Below are 21,119 nucleotides of genomic sequence, written 5' to 3'. Positions count from 1 at the left end.
TACGTAATACTTAATATTTGACCCAGGTGACCCATTATCAAACAAGGAAGCTAGCAAGGTGTTCGATTTCTGAAAAAAATCAAGGAGAAAATTTTTACTCATCGTTATCAACGAATGTGGGATGAAGTGACTGATTATAAATAATTCCTGTATTGACCAAATAATTATCAGCAGTGTTGTACCTGTATATATTACAAATTTAGGAATAAGGAAAGTGAATTGTATCGTAATCATTTTTCAAAAGTTCATCGGTCAACTTACCATAAAGTATAAGACTATATATGTAGGCAAGCACTAATTGGTCTTAAGATCTTCTATTTTATCTCACAAACGAAGTTTGGGGGTTTATATAGGTTTCATCCTGTCTGTCTGCCCGTCCACAACTTTTCTATGCAGCTTTCAACATTGTAATGAAACTGGGATGTATTATAACCACACTGAGATGTGCATACTGTCTTGAATACCAGTTTGGGTATAAAATGTAGAAATAACGACTGATGGACTTCGGCGCTTTTATGTGTTGCCCACAACTTGATGGAGTGTTATATTACAATATTGGGATGCACATATAATACACCGGAGAAACAAGGAAGACTATATACTGTTCGTATTACCTACTCCACTGAAAACTCTAGTGCAGATTCTTGTACGAATCAAACAGTCCGGTTTTTAGGGGTTGCGATTTCTATAGAATTTATACGGTTTCATCTGCACGGGTTTTACATCTAGATAAAGTTAAAATATATGTATGCTATGAAATCATCTTAATAATTTCAATTCATAAGCATCTAGATGAAAATACACAAGAAGCATGAAGATGCTTTGTGACACTATATATTAGCCGAGGCGATTCATATCAAAAATTGTAATGGTATCGTCATCAAGATACTTATTTTAGTCTTGTCACTAGATCGAAATTTAAAGTATTTAAATAATTTTAAGGAAAGCTTTTATCTACATACGTTTAATCAATATATCTAGATGCTTATAGATAAAAAACAAAATTTAGGTGAAACCATCGCAATTCTGATATGAACCACTACTTATGATAACAAGGAAAATCCTTAGTGACTCGACTGCCATCGAAAATAATACAGTTTAATTAATATACATGCGAATTCTTAATGTAGTGTTATTAACATTTGTGATAAAAATTTATTATTTTCAAATTTTCTTGAAACTTTGATTTCTATGATTCGAATGTGACCCATTTTTGTTGCCACAGACTTGATTGGATTGAATTTGTCTAATATGTATGCCAGACACGCTATGGCAACATATTTAGTAATTCGATTTGTACAATACAAACAAATACCTTAAATGTCACAATTCAAATAAGGGAAATCCCGAAACTAAAGGAGTATAAAAACTTATAATTACCGCCATATTGTATGGCCATTTTCCATCTCAATTTTAAATTGTTCAGGTGAAATGATGTATGCAGAATGCCAAGCTTGCTTTCCAGTAAGACATTTTGTTAAGTTGTAAAATGTAGATTTAACATTTTATATATAGAGAAAGGTGATTCCCCAAATAAAATGTAAGAACAAAACTGTTGGGAATTTCCACCTAAAAATAAATCATCTCAGGAGGTAAACAGTTTGTGGTTTCTGAGTGATTTGGATTTGATATCGGATATGAAATTGAGTTTCGAAACATGGTATGCATTCCAATTATAAAGGCGGTGCATGTAGAACGCTAATTTTCATAACTTTGAAACCTTGTCTTCTTACAATACACTTAAAACGCGACCTTTTGGTCGCCAAAATTTTGTAGAATTATTTTAGTACGTTTATAAGAAAAACCTTAATTACTTAAGTTTTATGAAAAATTTTGCCCTATTTTATTGAAAAGATACTTTGAAACGTTGGTTAGACATCGATCCCCAGTCCGTAGTAGTTTCTTCTAACGATAGGAACGGTATCTGCCATTGGTTAATAAAGTTGCAAATTATAAAAATGAACTAAATAACAAAGGTTTATGACTTTTCATCGTTTAGAGTGTTATCTTTTTTATTCTGTTTCTTTTACGCGTTTTTCATATTTTCTTTCTGTCATTCAGCTCATTATAATAGTAAGTGCGTGGTTACGGATACACTCCTAGCTCAGTAGTTACTATAATAGTCTATAGTTGGTGTATGCTCGTAAATTTGAAGGGAAACAAGTACAAAAATTACTACAATTGTATTCCTTTCGGGTACACTTCTGGTTTAGGACCCGGGTGTTGTGAGTAGGTTTCCATGAGCGCGCACACCTCACCTCTTGTGTTAAGGGGTGATTTTTGCGGGCCCTACCCCATGGAGGTGAGTACAAGGGCATTTTGTATTGGACTTGCGTATGTCATCGGTACCATCTAAACATTTTCACAAATACGACGACAATTATCCAACAACACTCTTAAACGAAACTTTAAATAAAAATAAGAAATTATACAACTCTACAAACAATTAAACAGTCTGTTACTCAAATTTTATCTTCCGCAGTTATGCTTTATTTCCAGCATTCAACATGTCGAAGGTCATAATAATAATTTGTTTACGAAAAAGAAACATTATTGTTATTATAAATGTATATATAATCATCTTAAAGTAATCAAATTATAAATCTACTATTAAGTCAATGATATCAACATTCATACTACTTTTAAGCATGTATCTCAGTCTGGTACAAATAGTAGACCACGTTCACGGCAAATGTATTTTCAAGGTGGGTGTCAATATTAGTTCCGGTTTTTTAATTCACTGTGTTGGGTCCGTCCGGTTGTAATTCACAGCGGATATCACAAAGCACCGAACCTTGTCCGTCAAATGCAGAACCATGCAGAAACAAAATACTTGTATTTTCATTGTTCAATATAATTACGTGATAACTCTGGTGTTTGATTTAGTTGTTGGTCTAATTCTTGCAGTTATAGTTAACTGACATAAAATGGCGAAAAATTTAGTTTAGTTGGCATGGGAATAAACAAACTTAAATACATACAGAATAACTTCAAACAAAATGGACACGACACAATTGTTGTACCTTTGACTATGACCGAACGTGAAGACATATTTTCAGCCAAGGCCTTGAATCGTTGATCACCTTCCGGCTTTATATGTTGACTCTATCGACACTTCGTGTCGTACATTTCAAATGAGCTTTATACAACACGGAAAATTGAACTCGCTCCCCAACCCAGTGACATATGGTCAAGTATAAATTGTAGTTGCTGTCTCTTCAGTCAAAATTGAATCTTACGATTTTATAATCTGCGCATTATACAAGAAAATGGTGTCTACACCCAAAAAACAAGTTCATATTTAGTGAATACATTCATAATTACATATTTTATCATATGTGAAAATATTCAGTTGTATCTTGGGTATGGTTATAGTTGTCAGTTTCTTAGTGTAAATATGCTCGAAAAAAAAAACACCAAAGAATTAACAATTCTTTGCAGTCTCACATACGTTTATGTAACTACAAGGGAGCTGATATTTTTGGGCAATATTGATAACCGAATGTTCATACACCTTTGTTCGTTATTTCTTTGTCTGAAACTACACATAACAGTCAGCCACTTAATATTTTGACAGAAGTATGCTATAAATATCTTAAAAAACATACGAGATATTTTATACATTTTATTAGCTATCTTTTAAATTTCATAGGATATCTCATAATGCATATAAGATGTCGGAAGTCTTTATGTTTTCTCATTTGTTATATGGATTCAAGTCTTCATATTTCAACAGTTTATGATTAGTTAGGCATATTAGAGCCTTTATCGTCCCTTCTCTTTTTTGGACATGTGCAGACGAAGGAAGAACAGGCGGACAGATGAACACTATGGTCACTGTACGCCTCTCACAAAGCGGGACAGTAAAACAATGGAATGATAGTATCACAAGTCTTTGTTTATAGACTTGATAAGTAGAGATTGCCAATCTGTCAAAGTATTTCACAACAGTAACTTGAAATTAAAAGGAATCACAAATTATAAACTGCATAAAATTCGAGTTTTCAAGAATATCGTGAATTCTTGAACATAAAAATGGGTTACATTTGTATTCAATAACTGAACGCCAGTCGTTTTGACCTTTAAATTCAGGAATATTAAGTAGCAGTCTTTGTAAGAATCATGCAAATTCTATAATATGCGATACACTAATAAAAAAAAGGCTATACATTTTTAAGTCCCTAATATTGTTAGTGACTGCTTGCACTCGTAATTCGTAATATCAATACTTTACATTCGCATATGATTTGCATAATATTGCCACACCACATTATGCTGCTGATTGGTGCGGTAAAACCAAACCATCAATTCTAGCTTCACATGAGATCAAAGTGTACCTCTTAAATATCATACACGTGTTCAACATGTGATTTTTGCTTGTATGAGAACGGGAAGTTTACATTAAAAGATAAAAAGATCGGTTAGCACTGAACTCAGTCTCTCGATTCAGACACGGGCTCGTTGCAATTGACTATATAGGCTATAAACATTATCAGGACCCGATCTATATATACACTACCAATAATTTACCAACGTTAAACTAACACATTTCTATTTTGTACTGAAACTGTACTGTAGTAATGACTACTGAAACAGTACTGTCTTTTACAGTGACGTTACAGTACTGTCTTTTACAGTAATGTTACAGTACTGTCATTTATAGTACAGTTTCATCACTGGATTTTACAGTACTATTCCATTATTTTCATTTACAGTACTGTTTCTTTACTGAAGTTTACAGTACGTTTTCAGTACCGTCTTTTACAAAAAGCATTTTAATTACTGTGTTAAACAGTATATTTTCAGTACTGTATGTTTCAGTAAGTTTTCAGTATAGTTTCAGTACTACATTTTTTTTCAGTATAATTACAGTAATGTTTACTAGGAACATCTGGTCTACCCAAAAGAACCTGAGATAAAGGATACTGCAGACACTGTGAAGTCAGCCTCATATCTTGACCTACACCTAGAAATCAATGGTAAAGGAAAACTATTGACCAAACTTTACGACAAACGTGATGACTTTTCATTCAGAATTGTCAACTTTCCTTTCATCTGTGGCAACATCCCTGCACCTGCGTATGGAATGTTCATATCACAAGTCATACGTTATGCCAGAGCTTGCCGAAACTACGCAGACTTTTTGTATCGCGCTAGAACTCTAACAAATAGGCTTCTGGAACAGGGTTATGTTGCTACAAGATTGAAGTAATCACTACAGAAGTTTTATGGTCGTCACCATGAACTCGTGGATCGTTATGGTGTATCCACCAGCACCATGAAAACTGATTTCTTCAACGGGTCATAGTTTTCTTTTCCTCGTTTGTCTACCCCGGCCTTGACTTATTATGAGCAACTCGGCGGATGTTTCTAGAAAAGCAGAGGACGCTTACCCTACCGGTGCACCTGGTCCATGCTCCCAGTTTTAGTGGAGTCCGAGTTGCTCATTTGTTTTTGTTACTTTGTATGTATGATTTTAGTTACTTTATGTTTAGTTCTGGACAACCAACTGTTAATTACTCATAAAAGCACCAAACTTGAAAATGAAATGTAACGTAAAAAACGACCACTGAATGTGAAAAAGGAACACGTTTATTATTATTTTTTTTTTGGAGGGGAGAGGGGCAAATTCTTTATTGGAGTGTAAGCATCTCATTGACAACAAAATCATGAAATCTAGGGCCGACATCACATTCCAACATCATCTATAGGAAAGCTTGACAAGCCGTTTCTACGTTATAAAACGCTATGATATTCGTATAGTTGGATAATCTCCAAATACTGAGGATGTTCTGCGGGTTGGTAACCCCTGTTTTGCTCACTTCAGCCAAAGGTTCCGAGATCAAAAACCTTCAGTTGCTGAAATATTATTTATATATTTGAACCATTCATCAATTACCAGCAACTTGTTCAATATGAATGGACTTGTCTTAAATCAGACTGATCTCCCTGTATTCGGTTTTTATCATTTAAATACTTATGTATGCATAGGTATACGAACAAACATGTCCCTCAAAAACTTTGGACATTGTACAAAGAACAAACTGAAATAGGATGATAGTAAGAAGGCATGTCTATTGATCCCCTATATGCAAAGTGGGTACTCCTGTAATCATGTTATTAGTAAAACACCAAACGAAGTACTTTTGTCTATAAGAAAAGTGACTGAAGAACGTACACATCCCTTCTGCAGTTATCTTTTAATTCTTGGACCGTGTGTACAACATATATTTTTTTGGCATATAGATATCAACGGATATCTTATAATATCAGTAGGGTCCAATTTCACAAAAAAATATTTCTATTTTCTTTCCAGAACTCCAGGACATGCTCTTTGCATGGTTTACGTCAAGGAGTTGATGACGTTAAAACATTGTGACGTCACATTTTAAAAATAACAAAGTCAAATATGTATATATCAAAATGTCTATGCATCTTCAAATATACTTTGTCAGTTTTTTAGGTCTGATAAATACACAGTGCATACTTAGTGAAATGTATTACCGTACTTGTACTTAAAATTTAACTTACTGAAATGATACTGTTACACACACAGTACTGAAAATGTACTGTAAAATTCAGTAATGGATCAGTACTGTAAAATTCAGTAATAGAACAGTACTGTGAAATTCAGTAATGAAACAGTACTGTAAAATTCAGTAAAGGGACAGTATCGTAAAATTCTGTAATGGAACAATACTGTAAAATTCAGTAATGGAACAGTACTGTACAATTTAGTGATGGAACAGTACTGTAAATGACAGTAATGGAAGAGTAATCAAGGGAACCAAGGTTATAGCGGTAATCAAAAGAATTTAATCCTGGGACAAAGACCAGACATGGAAAACAGACATACACAACAAAGAACATAAAGTAACTAAAATCATACATACAAAGTAACAAAAGCAAATGAGCAACTCGGACTCCACTAAAAACTGGGAGCATGGACCAGGTGCACCGGTAGGGTAAGCGTCCTCTGCTTTTCTAGAAACATCCGCCGAGTTGCTCATAAAAATACTTTAAAATTCAGTAATGAAATAGTACTGTAAGTAACAATACTGTAATATTACTGTAAATGACAGTAATGGAAAAGTACTTTAAAATTCAGTAATGAAATAGTACTGTAAGTAACAATACTGTAACATTACTGTAAATGACAGTAATGGAAAAGCACTTTAAAATTTAGTAATGAAATAGTACAGTAAATAACAATACTGTAACATTACCGTAAATAACAGTACTGTAACATTACTGTGACAGTAAAATACATTACCCGCACTTCCTGGAAACCAGTTGTTTTGATTGAGAACCATTCGGGTCATCACGGTGACGAAAGAGTAATCATAACAAGGGAACCAAGATTCTTGCGGAAGTCACCCGATTTTGGAAGATATCGTATTCGTGACATTTCGGATGGAAATCAAGCCAAAATCAGTGGCATAAATTATTTGACGATTAGCGACTTAAAAGACTTCAGTTTCTGATTACGTTTGTTATTAAATTGCCTTATAGGTCTTTATGATGAAATGTATCTGTCCGCTCTAAGGAGATATTCCACATTGAAAATCCAACAGTTTCTATTGTATTTTAGTGTCATTTATAGAGTTATCTCCCTTAATTATGAACTCAACAGTACATTCTATTTATTGTCATCTCATAAGAGCAGAAGTTATATGAAAAGCCACATGTTAATTTCTGATGACTATAACATTTTTGTACGATTTTTATCTAAAGTGGTACTTAAATAAGACATGCTAAAAGGTTGGTATGTTTAAGAAAATGGTTTTTAATTTCCTTCCATGACTAAATTTCATCTCAATTTCAGCCAAAAAGAGGCTGCAAAGAATATAAATGTCAATCACTAATTGACCAGTCATATCCTGTAAATAAATTACCAGACCCGGAAACCAAAGGGATTTTTACTATCCAGGAACGAGGGATCGTCATTTACGTTGGCCAATCACAAGACTGCATTCGAGAGAGATTGCTGAGCCACCTGGCGGGATACGACGCACAAGATGTCGGTAGTTACCTGAAAGATATGGGACAGGACGAGAAATTAGAGCATATTACTGTGTCGTGGGTTGTAATCATGCGTCCAAGATGCGACGAACACCACTATATCAAATGTATAGAAAGGAGACAGGGGGAATGGCCTAGGTACAATAGGAAACGTGGTCGTCCAAGGAAAAAACCCTACTAAAGTGCTTAAGTATTGTGTTGGTGGAAAATGAATAGATCGAATACGATAAATCAAGGCACATGAATATATGCACGTAGAAAATATTTTCAATTTACATGCATAACTTTCTTAGGTGTCCGTATGCCTGTCATATGAATTGTTTTTGTCTTTGTTTTTGCACTAATTACTGGTTTCCAAGCATTTTGTTTGAACTTAAGGGGTCTCATAGATAAGGATTTTCAGGTCAGCTGAAGCGTCATCTATTTGATCGTGTAAGGATATTTTATATTATCATATACTTAGAATAAATAATTATTATTTCTTACTGTATGATAAAGCAAATAAGAGGGCAAAATTTGCTATTTTCCAAGATTGCATAAGCGGGTTGATATCAAAATATTAATTGTTAAGGAATGATATTACACGGTTGTCGGTAAATGATATCGCACCTTTTTACGTAGTACGTAACTGCTATGAAATTACCGGAAGTAATTGTTTTGTTGTACAAAATGTTTTATTAAATTGTTGAACATAGATGTTTTGTTGTCAAATATATAAATAGCCTTTATTTTACAATCCTATTGTGAAGCCTATGATAAAAAGACCATTACATGTCTTTTTAAAATATCATATGCGTTATTAGCACTTGGTTGATATTGGAACTCTATCAAAAGGCTGTTGGACCAATATCTAACCTTGGGCTTGTAATACATATGATATCGTTTCATATTCAAAATACTTCACCAAATGCATCAAAAATTTTCAAATACAAAAGGGTATCGCAGGACCTAAAGATTGAGGATTTCAAGGCTATAAAACATATGACACATTGTCACAATTTCTAATTTCTACAATAATATATAGCCCTTCCAACTGGAGATAATATAAGACACTGTAGTAAACGAATCTCTGCGTGAAGTGCTTTCAAAAGGCTGTTGATACCGTGAACCACATTATTCCATCCATTAGAATTGAGTTATTTCAGTCTCTTCTGTAGGATCGGATCAAGTCCTTTCCAATGTCTTTTTTTGGTTGTGGTTGCTTCAGTCCGTGGTTGAAAACCAAGGTGTTCTCTTTCTCCTCGACGTTCGCTCTCTTTTTCCTTTTTCCTTGTGCATCCACCTGGCAGCTGACAACTGTTTTCATATTATTCTTGTTATATTAATTCTAATTCTTTCAAACCCTAACCTCATTTGTAACCTTATTGACCAGTAGCTTTTAAGTTTTCCTGAAGCTCTTGTGGTAGGGTAAGCGTCCTCTGTATATTTTTAGAAACACCCGCCGAATTTCTCGAGAAATATTACGTCCAGGGTACACGAAAGAGGAAAGGAAAACTATGATGCGGTGATCAAACCGTTTATAATGGTAGAAATACCTTAACGAGTTCATGATGACGACCATTCAACACCTGTAATTATTACTTTAATCTTGTAGCAACGTACTCTGTTTCAGAAGCTTAATTGTAAGAGGTCTAGCACAATAAAAAGTATGCATCGTAACAGCAAACTCTGGCATCACATGAGTTGTGAAATGAAAGCTCCATACACAGGTGCTAAGGGGAAGTTGCCGCAGATGAAAGGAAAGTTGACAATACGGATTGAGAAATCATAGCGTATGTCGTACAATTTGGACATGAGTTTATCCTTTCCATCGATCTTTAAGAGTAGGTCAAGATATGAGGCTGATCGTAGCGTATGTAGTATTCTTTACATCAAGTTCTTAGGGGGGGTACATGCGACGATGTACAAAATCCGCGAATCTAAAAAAATTGTTTAAAGATGAAACGTCATCTATATTGCGGAAGCTGAGATCAAAGGATCTTGACCAATGATGTTCTTTCTTTTGGATAAGTTCAGCTATAAAGTTATCTTCATAGGAGTGAAGGGATAGTTCAGCAAGTAGAGGGGTTTCTATTGGATAGTCGATCCTCAGTAGAAAAACTGGTCCACAACACTGAACAAATATGTTGTTAATCAAAACTAAATTTAGTCGTTTTTGAAAGCAGGTTTGTTATAGGTTACTTTGACGAGGCAAGTCGTCTTCTTATGTATCTATTGGTTCCTCATATGTTTGTGACTACTGCTCCTGGGTACTACATCTAGTGCATGACTAGGCATCTTCAATTTCTTTCTGTTCTGTGCAATTTTTTTCAGCTGGTTGGTGTCGGCATGGGATCTCATCACTTTAATTTTTGTTGTATTGATCTTGGTGCCTGTGGAGTGGACATATTTGTTGACACCATTAATTTTTTTCGTAATTTTTCTCCGGGAAGTAATGCAATTTCATTAGCATAGTCTAGATCATCGAATTTGGTGGTGAAATTCTATAATTCCTGTGTTGTTCTCTGCTGTTGACTCTTCAAACCATTTTATATACGAGAAAATCAAATGGGACATGTTTCAAGTTTGTTTTACACAATATTTTATTTTAAACATTTTGTAGTTCCATTTGATGTTACTATAGCATATTTGATGTCTACGTATACATGCACTGCACTAATTGAATCAGCTATTCTGGGATGTTATAGGACTAGTGTTTTATGATTTTCCGAGTGTTTCTAAATGGACTCTATCAAATGCTTTCTCTTATCAATGAAACATATAAAGGTTTGAATTCCATTCTACTCTAAGTTCAATGGTGTTTCTGAGAGTAAAAACTTTTTCTGTTGTACCTCGTCCTTCTCTAAATCCTGTATGTTCTTCCCTTAAATGTTTATTATGTTCTTCGTCTACTCTGTTAGTTGTGATTTTGTCCATAATTTTGGCTGTTGTTGGGAATAGGGTTTTGCAAATTTTCCAGTTTTCAGTTTCCAGAGCACATGAGATTGGGTAGTATTAACTATTTACCCTTTCTTCCAATCAGTTGGTATCTTTTTATCATTCCATGCACTTGTGAACTATTTGTGAATTTGTTTAGAAGACGTTTCTGGGTTATGGTGTCAATTCCAGGTGCTTTTCCATTTTTAAATTCCTGAATGACTGATCTACTTGGATGTCCTACGTTTATTGGTGGTGTTTCGCTTTCTTTTTTCACTAACTCGATTGCATATGGCGGCGGTATTTTCATCTTGACTTTATTTCGTTTTGATTGATATGTTCCATTTATTTTGGTTTATCCTTTTATATAGTGTTTAAGTTATGTGATAAACTGCCTTCATGTTTTCTTTACAGGCTGCTGTTCCAGCTTCGGTGGCAAGCTTTACAAACCACTGTTTTTGCCCATCTTCGTACCCTTTTTTTCAGATTTTGTCTTTGCTACGTACTGTAATGTTGCCACAAGTTTTCTTTAACCATCAATGATCTTGATCCATCTATCTTGTTTTTTATCGATCTTATTTTTCAAAGTTTTACTTTCGTCTACAATTTTCCACCTGCATTTGTTCATTCTTGATTCGACCTATTTCTGGAACAAATGATTGTTAGTGCGGTTTCATGGTATATTTTCATAGATTTTGATTTTCTATATCTTGCTCTTCATTTTCAATGAGGACATAAAATCTGTTTCTCAGTTGTAACGTGACTTTCTTTACAGGACTCCTTTCTCTTTGATGGTATTGATTTACCTTGTACTTTATGCAGTTTTAGCTTATCCGTTAGTATGTTTTGATCACTTTCCACGTCTGCATGTCTCATAACATTAACCGATCAGCTAGAATCGTTTGAAGCATCCATTTATTTTCACTTGGTCTCCTTTACTTTTATGCTCACCATGAGTACAGGTGGTTAACTTCATGAGTGAACGTAGTTGTTGTAATGGTAAAATTGTTAAGGCCACAAAATTTAACACATTTTCTCCTTTATCAGTTCTTCGGCGTTGTAATGTCAACTTACTATATTTTACCTCTCCTCCAAGCTTATTTCTAATTTTTTGATTGAAAATTTGATTAAAATTGAAGGAAACTGAGCAATTAAAACTTAACTTACTAATTGTTCCATTTAGTCACAAATGTAGGATATAACACCACTCCATTCTACTTTCTGCTCAAATGACCTTTCTAAACAGCCAATCAAATTTCAGCTTTCATGATTTTCTAAGTATTATTTAAAGGAGGAAGATCCCAGGATTTCTAAAAGATTGTCTGAACAGAAAGTAGATGAAATCTTATTAAACTGAAAGGACCAGTTTTAAGATCCGAGTATCATGGTGTGGTAGTAGACACTGATGATGCTTAATTATGGCAACCTAACCGATGGAGCTGACAGCCTGGCATTTCATTGGACAAAAGTGGTAACAGCTGTGAAATTGAAGGCTACAGCGGGGGCTTTTGTGTCCGAATATTTTCAATCAAAAACATATTTTGACTTTCATGAGCAATACGGCGGGTGTTTAAGAAAAGCAGAGGACGCGTATCCTACCGGTGCACCTGGTCCATGCTCCTAGTTTTTTTATTGGAGTCCGATTTGCTCATTTACTGTTGTTACTTTGTATGTATTATTTTAGTAATTTTTTGTTCTTTGTTGTGTTTGTCTGTTTTCCATGCCTGGTCTTTGTTCCTGGATTACGTTGTTTTGATCTCCGCTAGAATCTTGATTTCATTGATTACTCTTTCTCCTTCTTTTTAACTTTGACTTGTGTGCTGAAGTTTTTCTCCTTTTTTATAGTTAAGGTGGTTACTTTTACGAGCAACCTAATGCCTGCTGTTCGTGTTTTTCTGTCATGTTTTTCTTCAATCGGACGATTGCAACGCCATTGCTGACGAGCTCCAAACGTCATTAAGCCGATAGAGTCAGTCTTTCCTGCCAATTATAGCCTCTAATACAGTAAGACCAATGTGGTATCCTCCGCGAAGTGTCAGGAGGTAACTGGTTCCTCACGGTACCACAGGGTCCCGGGGAAGATTAAGCCCCTAGATGCACGGCATGCTAGGCCCACCGGCGAGTAGATATGCCCTGCAAACCTAGCCCCCCGCTATGGGTAAATACCCGGCCAGATGAGGGTCACTCGTCAGTCCTGAATAGGCAACCAATCTATAGGATTGAAACCTTGATCACAAATTCCTAGGTTCTCCAGGTTGGGGATTTAGCATTACTGCATTGGGCCAACAACCCTGTCTTTGTAAAGTCATTATGTTACAAAAACAGCAGACGATTCAGCCATATTTGTGCGCAGAAATCTTCAACCGAACAGTATGACTGCTGGTGGTAAAAACCATGAGGACGCTACCAGCAAAACCACAATTGGATTCTGGAATGTACGTACCATGTACGAAACTGGAAAACTTTAACTCACGGAAAATGGAGAAGATCGCTGATTCATATTAAAGTGAGAAGAGGTACAGATGTGGGCAGTGATCACCATCTTGTCGTTGCCTTGTTGAAAGTTAAGTTGCGGAGTACTGGCAAAACACCCACATCCAGTAAACGTTTTGAAATAGACAAACTAAAAAATCGTAAAGAACACTTTTGTCACCTAGCTCAGAAACCGTTTTGAAATCTTAGCAACAACAAAGATGTGAACAATATTTGGGATTGTGTCAAAGATATATATGACAAAAAAACAAGGTAATACTGTCTAGGCTTTAAAACCAGCAGAGCAATGAAAAAGTTGTTTATTTCTACCACTTGGGATGCTATTGATAAAAGACGGAACATTAAACTGAAAGAACTTGACGCAAAGTCACAAAGGCTAAAAGATAAAAATAAAGATGATTGCAGAAAGGCTGATAAGGAAGTTAAGAAACTAGCAAGGAAATATAAAAGATCATACAAAGAGGATATAGCTAAACAAGAAGAAGCTGCTGAAAAGAAAGAATTAACAAGGTCAACTTTACCAGTTAACCAAGCTAGTCAGTGGAAAATTCAGAGGGAACACCAACATGCCCGTGAAAGATAAAAATGGCAACCTTCTTACTACAGAGAGTGAACAAGAAGCACGATGGGAAGAACACTTTCAGAAGATACTTAAAGCTGCATTAGCTGTCATTTTCGTAATTTTTTGTTTCTGTTTAAATATGCCTTAATTTTGAATTATTTGTACTAAATTGTACTTTTCCTGTATAATTTCATATGATATCCACAAATAAAATGCATTAAATACATGAAATAGATGTCGATACATTTAAAGACCCATTTGTGCTAACGTTGGGGTAGTTGATGAGCATGCGTAGAGCATGCTCAATGTACACTTCCGCGAGGAAAATTCTTTTGTTCAACCCAAGCCCTACCTCGCGGAAGTGTATATTAAGCATGCTCACCAGCTTACCACAAAAGGGTCTATTGTCTTGCAAGACAAAAAGCCGACCTAGATAAATTCGTATACATGTAACTGCTGGTGTCCTTAATCTGCGCATGTGGTGTAAGGGTCGATATTTAAACAAAAATCTGATTGCAAAGCGAGACTGGTTAATCAACGGCAAGGCAGACCGACGGGCTCAAGCCGTAAAAGTTCAAATGTAACGCAATGGTCCTTTTGAAATTTACGTATTGTGATATAACATGGTACAAATCTGGTCAATAATTGTCATTAATTATTTGAAAACTAACTTAGAACTAGTTGAAATGAAATGTAAACAAGGTAAACAAGACACGTGCTTACCTGTGTATCCGTTATGGTAATTTTTTTTTACCAAGGTGAAATTAGTTTTAACCCAGGTAAATGTCCTGTCGGCAATCTTCGGAAGTAATGGCGAAAAATAATTAGATCAGAGCTATCGATCTTCTTTGATTAAAGCAAAAAGGTTGTTTTCACAATATTCTGTAGGCATTATCGACATTTATTGCTTCAATTGTATTACATCAAACTTATTTCATTGAATCAGCAAAATTCAGTAGAATCAAAACTGAACAAATTTGGCAGCTAATGCAGCTTCAACAGACCGCCACCTGATAAAATAATTGACATATCTGAATCAGAAAATGACTAGGAAGTAAACATAACTCCACCAACAGTTGATGAAATAGTTACAGATATAAAGTCTCTGAAAAACGGAAAAGCGCCAGGTCTAGACAACCTGAATGCTGAATTGTTCAAGGCAAATCCAACTATACTTCTAACTTGATTGGAACATGTTTGGAACAACAAAGTACTCGATGACTGGTCTAAAGGTAGCATTATCGAAATACTAAAGAAAGGGGAACTCAACAACTGCAATAACTGGTGGGGTATCACACTTAAACAATATCAGAGTTGCATACTTTCAACACTCTTGTACGGCTCTGACTGCTAGAAAATGACAGTGCAAGACCATATGAAATTGTCAACATTTCATACATATTGTTTAAGACGTATCTTGCAAATATTCTGACTCAATACCACCAGTAATGTAGAACTATTGAGAAAATGCAACCAACTTGACATGGCAACAATACTGCTGAGAAGAAAATAAAAGTGGATAGACCATGTCAGAAAAGACAATATTTCTCATACCACAGTAGCCGTACACTGGACATCAGGCGGCAAAGGAAAGAGAAAGAGACGTGAAACAATATGGAGGAGAACCATTGAAGCTGAGATGAGGAACAGAGACGAAGCCGTGGGAACTTTTGAAAGTACCAATTGGAAGAGCTGTCTTCGGACATTTCATACAGGCCTTGATGGATCCAAATATTAAAAGAAAACGGACAGTGGTTCACGTCAAGAAATTTATATAAAGAAAGGGGTTTCAGTATATCATTTGCCGCTCATTCTTTTGCAATTTTTTTTTAACAAAAGAGTAGTACTACCTCCGAAACCATCCTGATGTATCACCCACTGTATCATTTATTTTCATAACGGTTACCGCCTCGTGACATCGAGAGCTCGGAGATGACGATAGCATAGGAATTCCAGGGAATTGTAAGTCTGTGGTATGGTGTTTTACTTTTTGCAATAATCATTCTATTTGGCTATGTCTCTGGCTATGATAATAGTGTTTTAAGTGCTCCAGGGCCTTACAAGTGCATGGCTAATATTTCCTGCACCAGACACGATTGTTGAAATTACACTCTAAGACTTTGGCGTTTATGTTAATGTATGTGTCTCTAAAACTAGGTGCTAAGAAACTAAGCTCTTTGACATATATATATATAGGTATCCATGGAATAACTTGAGCTTTAAGGCTTATCAACCGAGAAATGTAGCTTGTTGAGAGGGACATGTATCTAATGATATGGTTTATTTCAATAATTGAATGATTTAACAGACCTGGAGGTCGATAAATTGAATTTCGACCGGAAAATTTAGAAACTGGGAAAGGCCAACAAGTAGTTTGTAGTTCCATTATGCAGTATGTCGGATAGTTTTATGTTCATTCATCAAGGTGTTCCATGTAAACCAATATCGCACCTGAACATTACGCAAACTAGTGCTGCTACGATGCATCATGAATTTTGGTGTGTGTGTGTTTTTTAATGTTTTTCGTAATCAGAATAGTGAATTAAAAATTATAAACAAAGAGTCCAGTATTAACCATTTACAACAATAAGCTTGTGTTTAGATACTTTAGATAATTCGATCCCCGTACTTTCCTTTTATTCCGTATTTTTGCAATTTGACGATTATTTGAGGCGTAAAATTTAAACGATTGATATAAATTGATTCAGTACATGAGTACTTTGATTAAAAACATTTTTATTATCACTAATATGGTTGTATAATCAACTGGGTTCAGTATACTTATTGCCAGAAAAACCATCAATACCGGTTTGTGCATGTAAAATCGGGAGCATCATGGCAGCTTCATTCTCGTATACTTGATAAATGCAATTGAGAACCACACCAGTCTAGGAAACATTAGCTGGCTTCGATGATTAAATACAAATCAAATCTAAGCGTTTTCCAAGATGAGGATTATCAAAACATGGCGCCCGAATGGTTACGAAAATGGCGTGATCAGCTTATCAATACCGTACATTTCGACCCAAAGACATTTCGGACCATGGCAACCCAAATTTCCTTTCCAAAGCCGGACATGTCGGCTCATACATATTCCAGACCATGGCAGTACGATAATGCATATTATAAGACAATTAAAACCGTATTTCATAACAAATTTTTCGTTTAGGAAGTTAATAATAACAGGGTTGACAAAATTGTGTATTGCACAAATTGGTTACTCCAAGACAATTCGCCAGGTTTCAAGTTGAAGCCGGCTTTTCAAAACTATCATGCAACATTTTGTTGACTTCATCCTCTATGACCTCTGTTCCATGTCAAAGAACAGACCATACAATCAGTACAAATGGGTGTGGCAGTTATACTTAATGTTAAAAGCAGTAACAATGTTGTCATCTATACTACTAAAGGAAGAGACTGATTTCTTTGAGCCGCAACTCCTCTGAAACCATACAAGGTCGAATATATTTGTGATATGAGGCATAACTGTAGTGTTGTGTACTTCCAAAATTTGTCTTAGAATCAATCTTTTTCTACGGAAAACGCGAATTTTTGGGAGAATATTCCAATGCGGAGACCGTCATTGGTCCGTGTGTTATAATACGCTTTTGCATGCTCACTCGACGTACTGTCCGGATAATGTGTACAGGTGTTACACGAGTATTGTACGTTCATTATTTTGCTTAATTAAACGAAATCCACCATTTTTCTGAGGTACAAAACTGTCCAGACATGGAAAGGCGCAGAGCGTGTCGAAGTAAACATTCCCCCTTCCATCTGCACCCGAAGTCCGGACCCCTCCCCCTTTTTATGTATAAACTGGCATGACTGGTAAACTCCCTACCCATTGTTTTGAGTAAAATATTGAATTATTTAAAATTTAAGAATTTGTCATGTACCATGTCTTTGATAACTAACAGAAAATTTCGCAGAATAATAGGACGAAATGCTAGAAAGTCCTCTTTCGAATTTTCTCGCAGTCAACCATTAAAAAATTAAGAGCGAACAAGTCCCAGTTTGGAGGTTGATCACATATTTGTATAAACATTTAAAAGGATGGTTGCGGAGTGAATGTGCGTCTGAACGAAACTCCCACGAAGCACTGAAAATAACCGATATCAAGAAACAGGACATTTATGCCTCTTCAGCGTATTGCGGTTGTATACGGGTCATCAACAATGAAGAAACGTTAAATCCCACAAACCAAGACCAAGAAGGTCCCCTATAACGTGTAAATGAGTAGAATTCTTGATAAAATAAAAATCAATGTTACTCTCTTGCTGCCCACTGGCCATGGAGTGAAAATTTGGGCGAAGCCTCAGGATAACCAGCTAATAGCACCAGGTTTACATGTAGAGACTGCTAATCTTGAACTAATCGATCGATGCAAAAATATTTCATTAACGAAACGCATGTCTGGAGCAGTCATATTGTTTATTGCAAGTGAATTTAATGGAGTTTATTTTTTTTCCTCAACGGGCGATATCAAAGTTTTCTCTGCGTTTGTCGGTGTCGTCATCGTCGTAAAACATCAGCTCCTCCCATACCCTTGGGTCAAATTAAACCTGGGACCAATAAAACAGCTTCTTAGTCCCAGGTTAAGTAAAGTGTATTGGCATGAGGCATGAAATTTTGCTTAGGGACGCACCATTTAATTTCCGGAGGCTTGGTTTTTTCTTTGGTCGTTAAAAATATCTCGATCCTGACTTTAGAGAAAAGTTAATTTGGTAAGGAATAGTTAAAAAATAAGTAATGTGAATAAAAAAATAAAAAAATAATTCGCTTACATGCATTAGAAAAGTACATATTTTTTGCGCGCTGCGCGCAAAAAAAAAAGAAAAAAAAACAAACAAAACAAGTCAAAGGAAAACCATTTCCCTTGAAAGGTTAAAGGTAAAATCCTCTTAAACCACATAAGCAACTTGAACAAAACTGTACACCATTGATGTATGGTAGATGATCGTAGATCCTTTACAACGATTACACATTTTGTTTTAATTCGTCAAATTAGTATTAATAGTATATCCACGTAGCTCAATTGATCGCGATTTCGCGGACATCCTCTAGTCTATTAAATGCCTATGTATATATTTTTAAGGACCCGTAAAGCATACAGTATGATTATTTGCATATATATATAATTAATCGTCTAAATAAAAGTCAACAATCGCTCTTACGGGGTGATGGATCGTTAAAAACGATGCGAAACATAAGATAAATTAAATAAACGTCTAAATATGTTTAACACCACCAAAAGATGGTAAATTTACATTGAATATTTCGGATAACTGATATCCGTCTTCAGCATAAAACTCATAAAGTTCAAGATCAAAACAGATTCAGACGCTGAATCACGCACACTGTTGGTGATTGTACTTTTATCAAAGGCACACTTAAGCAAATGATAAGGAACCTGAATGAAAATAACAAAGGGGGTCTTGAACTTTTGAAAACAATTAAGAAAAGTCAAAATATAGTAGTACGGCGTGTTGATGTATAGCATTTAGTACCACCCTTAGACCAAGACCTAAAAATGGATTATTTTTCTCTCGTTTCTTCCATCTGGAGAAGATGTTTGTATTTTTTTTTCATCCAAAAGCTTTCCCGAGACACTCTTTTACATTCTGACCAGTATTTATTATGTTCTATGATCGTAACAACAATGTTGTGAGGTCCTCCTGGGTGTGTCCGGCGACTTAGAGGGAGGTCTGGTTTGCATTTGTAGTCACTGCGATGACCATTGATACGCCTGTTGATAGGTTGTTCTGTTTCGCCAACGTACTGCATACCACATCGGCACTGGAGAAGGTATATGGTATTTTCGGTTTTGCAAGTCACGTCGCAAAAAAATGGCAAATTCCTTTCCAGTGCAGTAGCTTTTAAACGTTTTGGTGTGCAGTATCTGGGTACATGTCTTACATCTTTTATCTCCACATGGTCGACACTCGTCCGCTGTATTTTGTTTGGGCTAAGATGAAATATCTGCTCTTACTAGGGCATCTCTTAGGCTCCTAGGTCTACGGAATGCCAGGACCGGGGCCCCAGGAAAGAGCTTGGAGAGCTTAGGATGTTTTTGAAAGTCTTCCCAATGTGAATGCAGTAGCTGCGAGAGTTTCCCAAAGGCTGGATGGTATGTAAGCACAAAAGGAACCCTTTTGTTCTTTTTCTTGGGTTTGTACTCGAGGAGATCTTTACGTCTGATGTTGTTAGCACGTTCAAATCTCCGATCTATATCTGTTGATTTATAGCCACGCGATAATAACAAATGACCACGGAGTTCATCTAGACTTTTGTTGGTGGTATCGTCAGATGAGCAAATGCGCCGAATTCGAAGTGCCTGGCTGCATGGAATGCTTTTAGTACAATGTTTTGGATGACAACTATTGGGAGATAAATATTGGTGACTATCAGTTGGTTTGCTGTGAATATCCATTAACATTTCACCGTCTCTTACAAACGTAGTAGTATCCAAATATGTGAATTTAGTGTCAGAAATTTCATGGGTGAATTTGATTGATGGATGAACATTGTTGGCATATGTGATAAATTTGTCTCAATTTTGTTTAGTCTCATTCCATTTCATGTCAACATCATCGATGAATCGAAACCAAGAGAGGGGTTTCGATAAAGATGTTGAAAAATGATTCGATTTTCTAATTTACCCATGAAGATGTTAGCATACGAAGGCGCCAATTTCGTTCCCATAGCTGTACCATTGATTTGGAGGTAGCGTTCGTTGTTGAAAATGAAGTTGTTACACTTCAAAACTAAAGTGAGTAAATTTACTAGGCAGTCAGTAGGGGGGTCCAAAATATCTCATGAATGCCAGGCTTCTATACCGTCATCGTGTGGGATATTAGTATAGAGTGAAGTGACATCAAGGGACACCAGAAGTGTTTTGGGAGGTAAAGGATTCATTGATTCCATTTTCATCAGATAGTCCGTGGTGTCTTAAATATGACGGGAGCTTTTGGACAAGGGGTCGGAGATGGTAATCAACAAATTCAGAATTTTTTTCGGTTGGGTGACTATTAGCAGAAACTATGGGCCGTCTAGGGACATCTTTTTTTGTGAATTTTAGGCAGAAGGTAAAAACGTCCGGGTCTTGGATCCTCTGGTTTTAGGT

At 35.8% G+C, this 21,119-nt stretch overlaps 1 protein-coding gene across 2 annotated transcripts; it reads left to right on the top strand.

The window, feature by feature from the left end:
* Nucleotides 1–1,397: 1,397 nt before the first annotated feature.
* Nucleotides 1,398–8,716, top strand: LOC148627097 (uncharacterized). 2 transcript variants are annotated; one of them, XM_088567303.1, is made up of 2 exons: nt 1,398–1,464; nt 7,826–8,716. In XM_088567303.1, the coding sequence occupies exons 1-2, from the start codon at nt 1,432–1,434 to the stop codon at nt 8,201–8,203; spliced, it is 411 nt and encodes a 136-aa protein (XP_088423429.1). In that variant the 5' UTR covers nt 1,398–1,431; the 3' UTR covers nt 8,204–8,716. The 2 variants fall into 2 exon arrangements, with proteins under 2 accessions (XP_088423429.1, XP_088423419.1); XM_088567293.1 differs by lacking the exon at nt 1,398–1,464 and adding an exon at nt 2,139–2,302.
* The last annotated feature ends 12,403 nt before the right edge of the window (nt 8,717–21,119 follow it).

Source organism: Perna viridis, chromosome 1, assembly GCF_037379345.1.
Source record: "Perna viridis isolate PV_CMFRI_1.1 ecotype Kerala chromosome 1, ASM3737934v1, whole genome shotgun sequence".
Classification (NCBI taxonomy): Eukaryota; Metazoa; Mollusca; class Bivalvia; order Mytilida; family Mytilidae; genus Perna; species Perna viridis.
This window is presented reverse-complemented; position numbering and strand designations above follow the sequence as displayed.

Excerpts from the sequence above, each read along its gene's own strand:
- LOC148627097 (XM_088567293.1), top strand. The coding sequence starts at position 2,240 with ATGAGCGCGCACACCTCACCTCTTGTGTTAAGGGGTGATTTTTGCGGG. Across the intron at positions 2,303-7,825 it reads GCGGGCCCTACCCCATGGAG|CCAAAAAGAGGCTGCAAAGA; the intron begins GTGAGTACAAGG and ends TCTCAATTTCAG.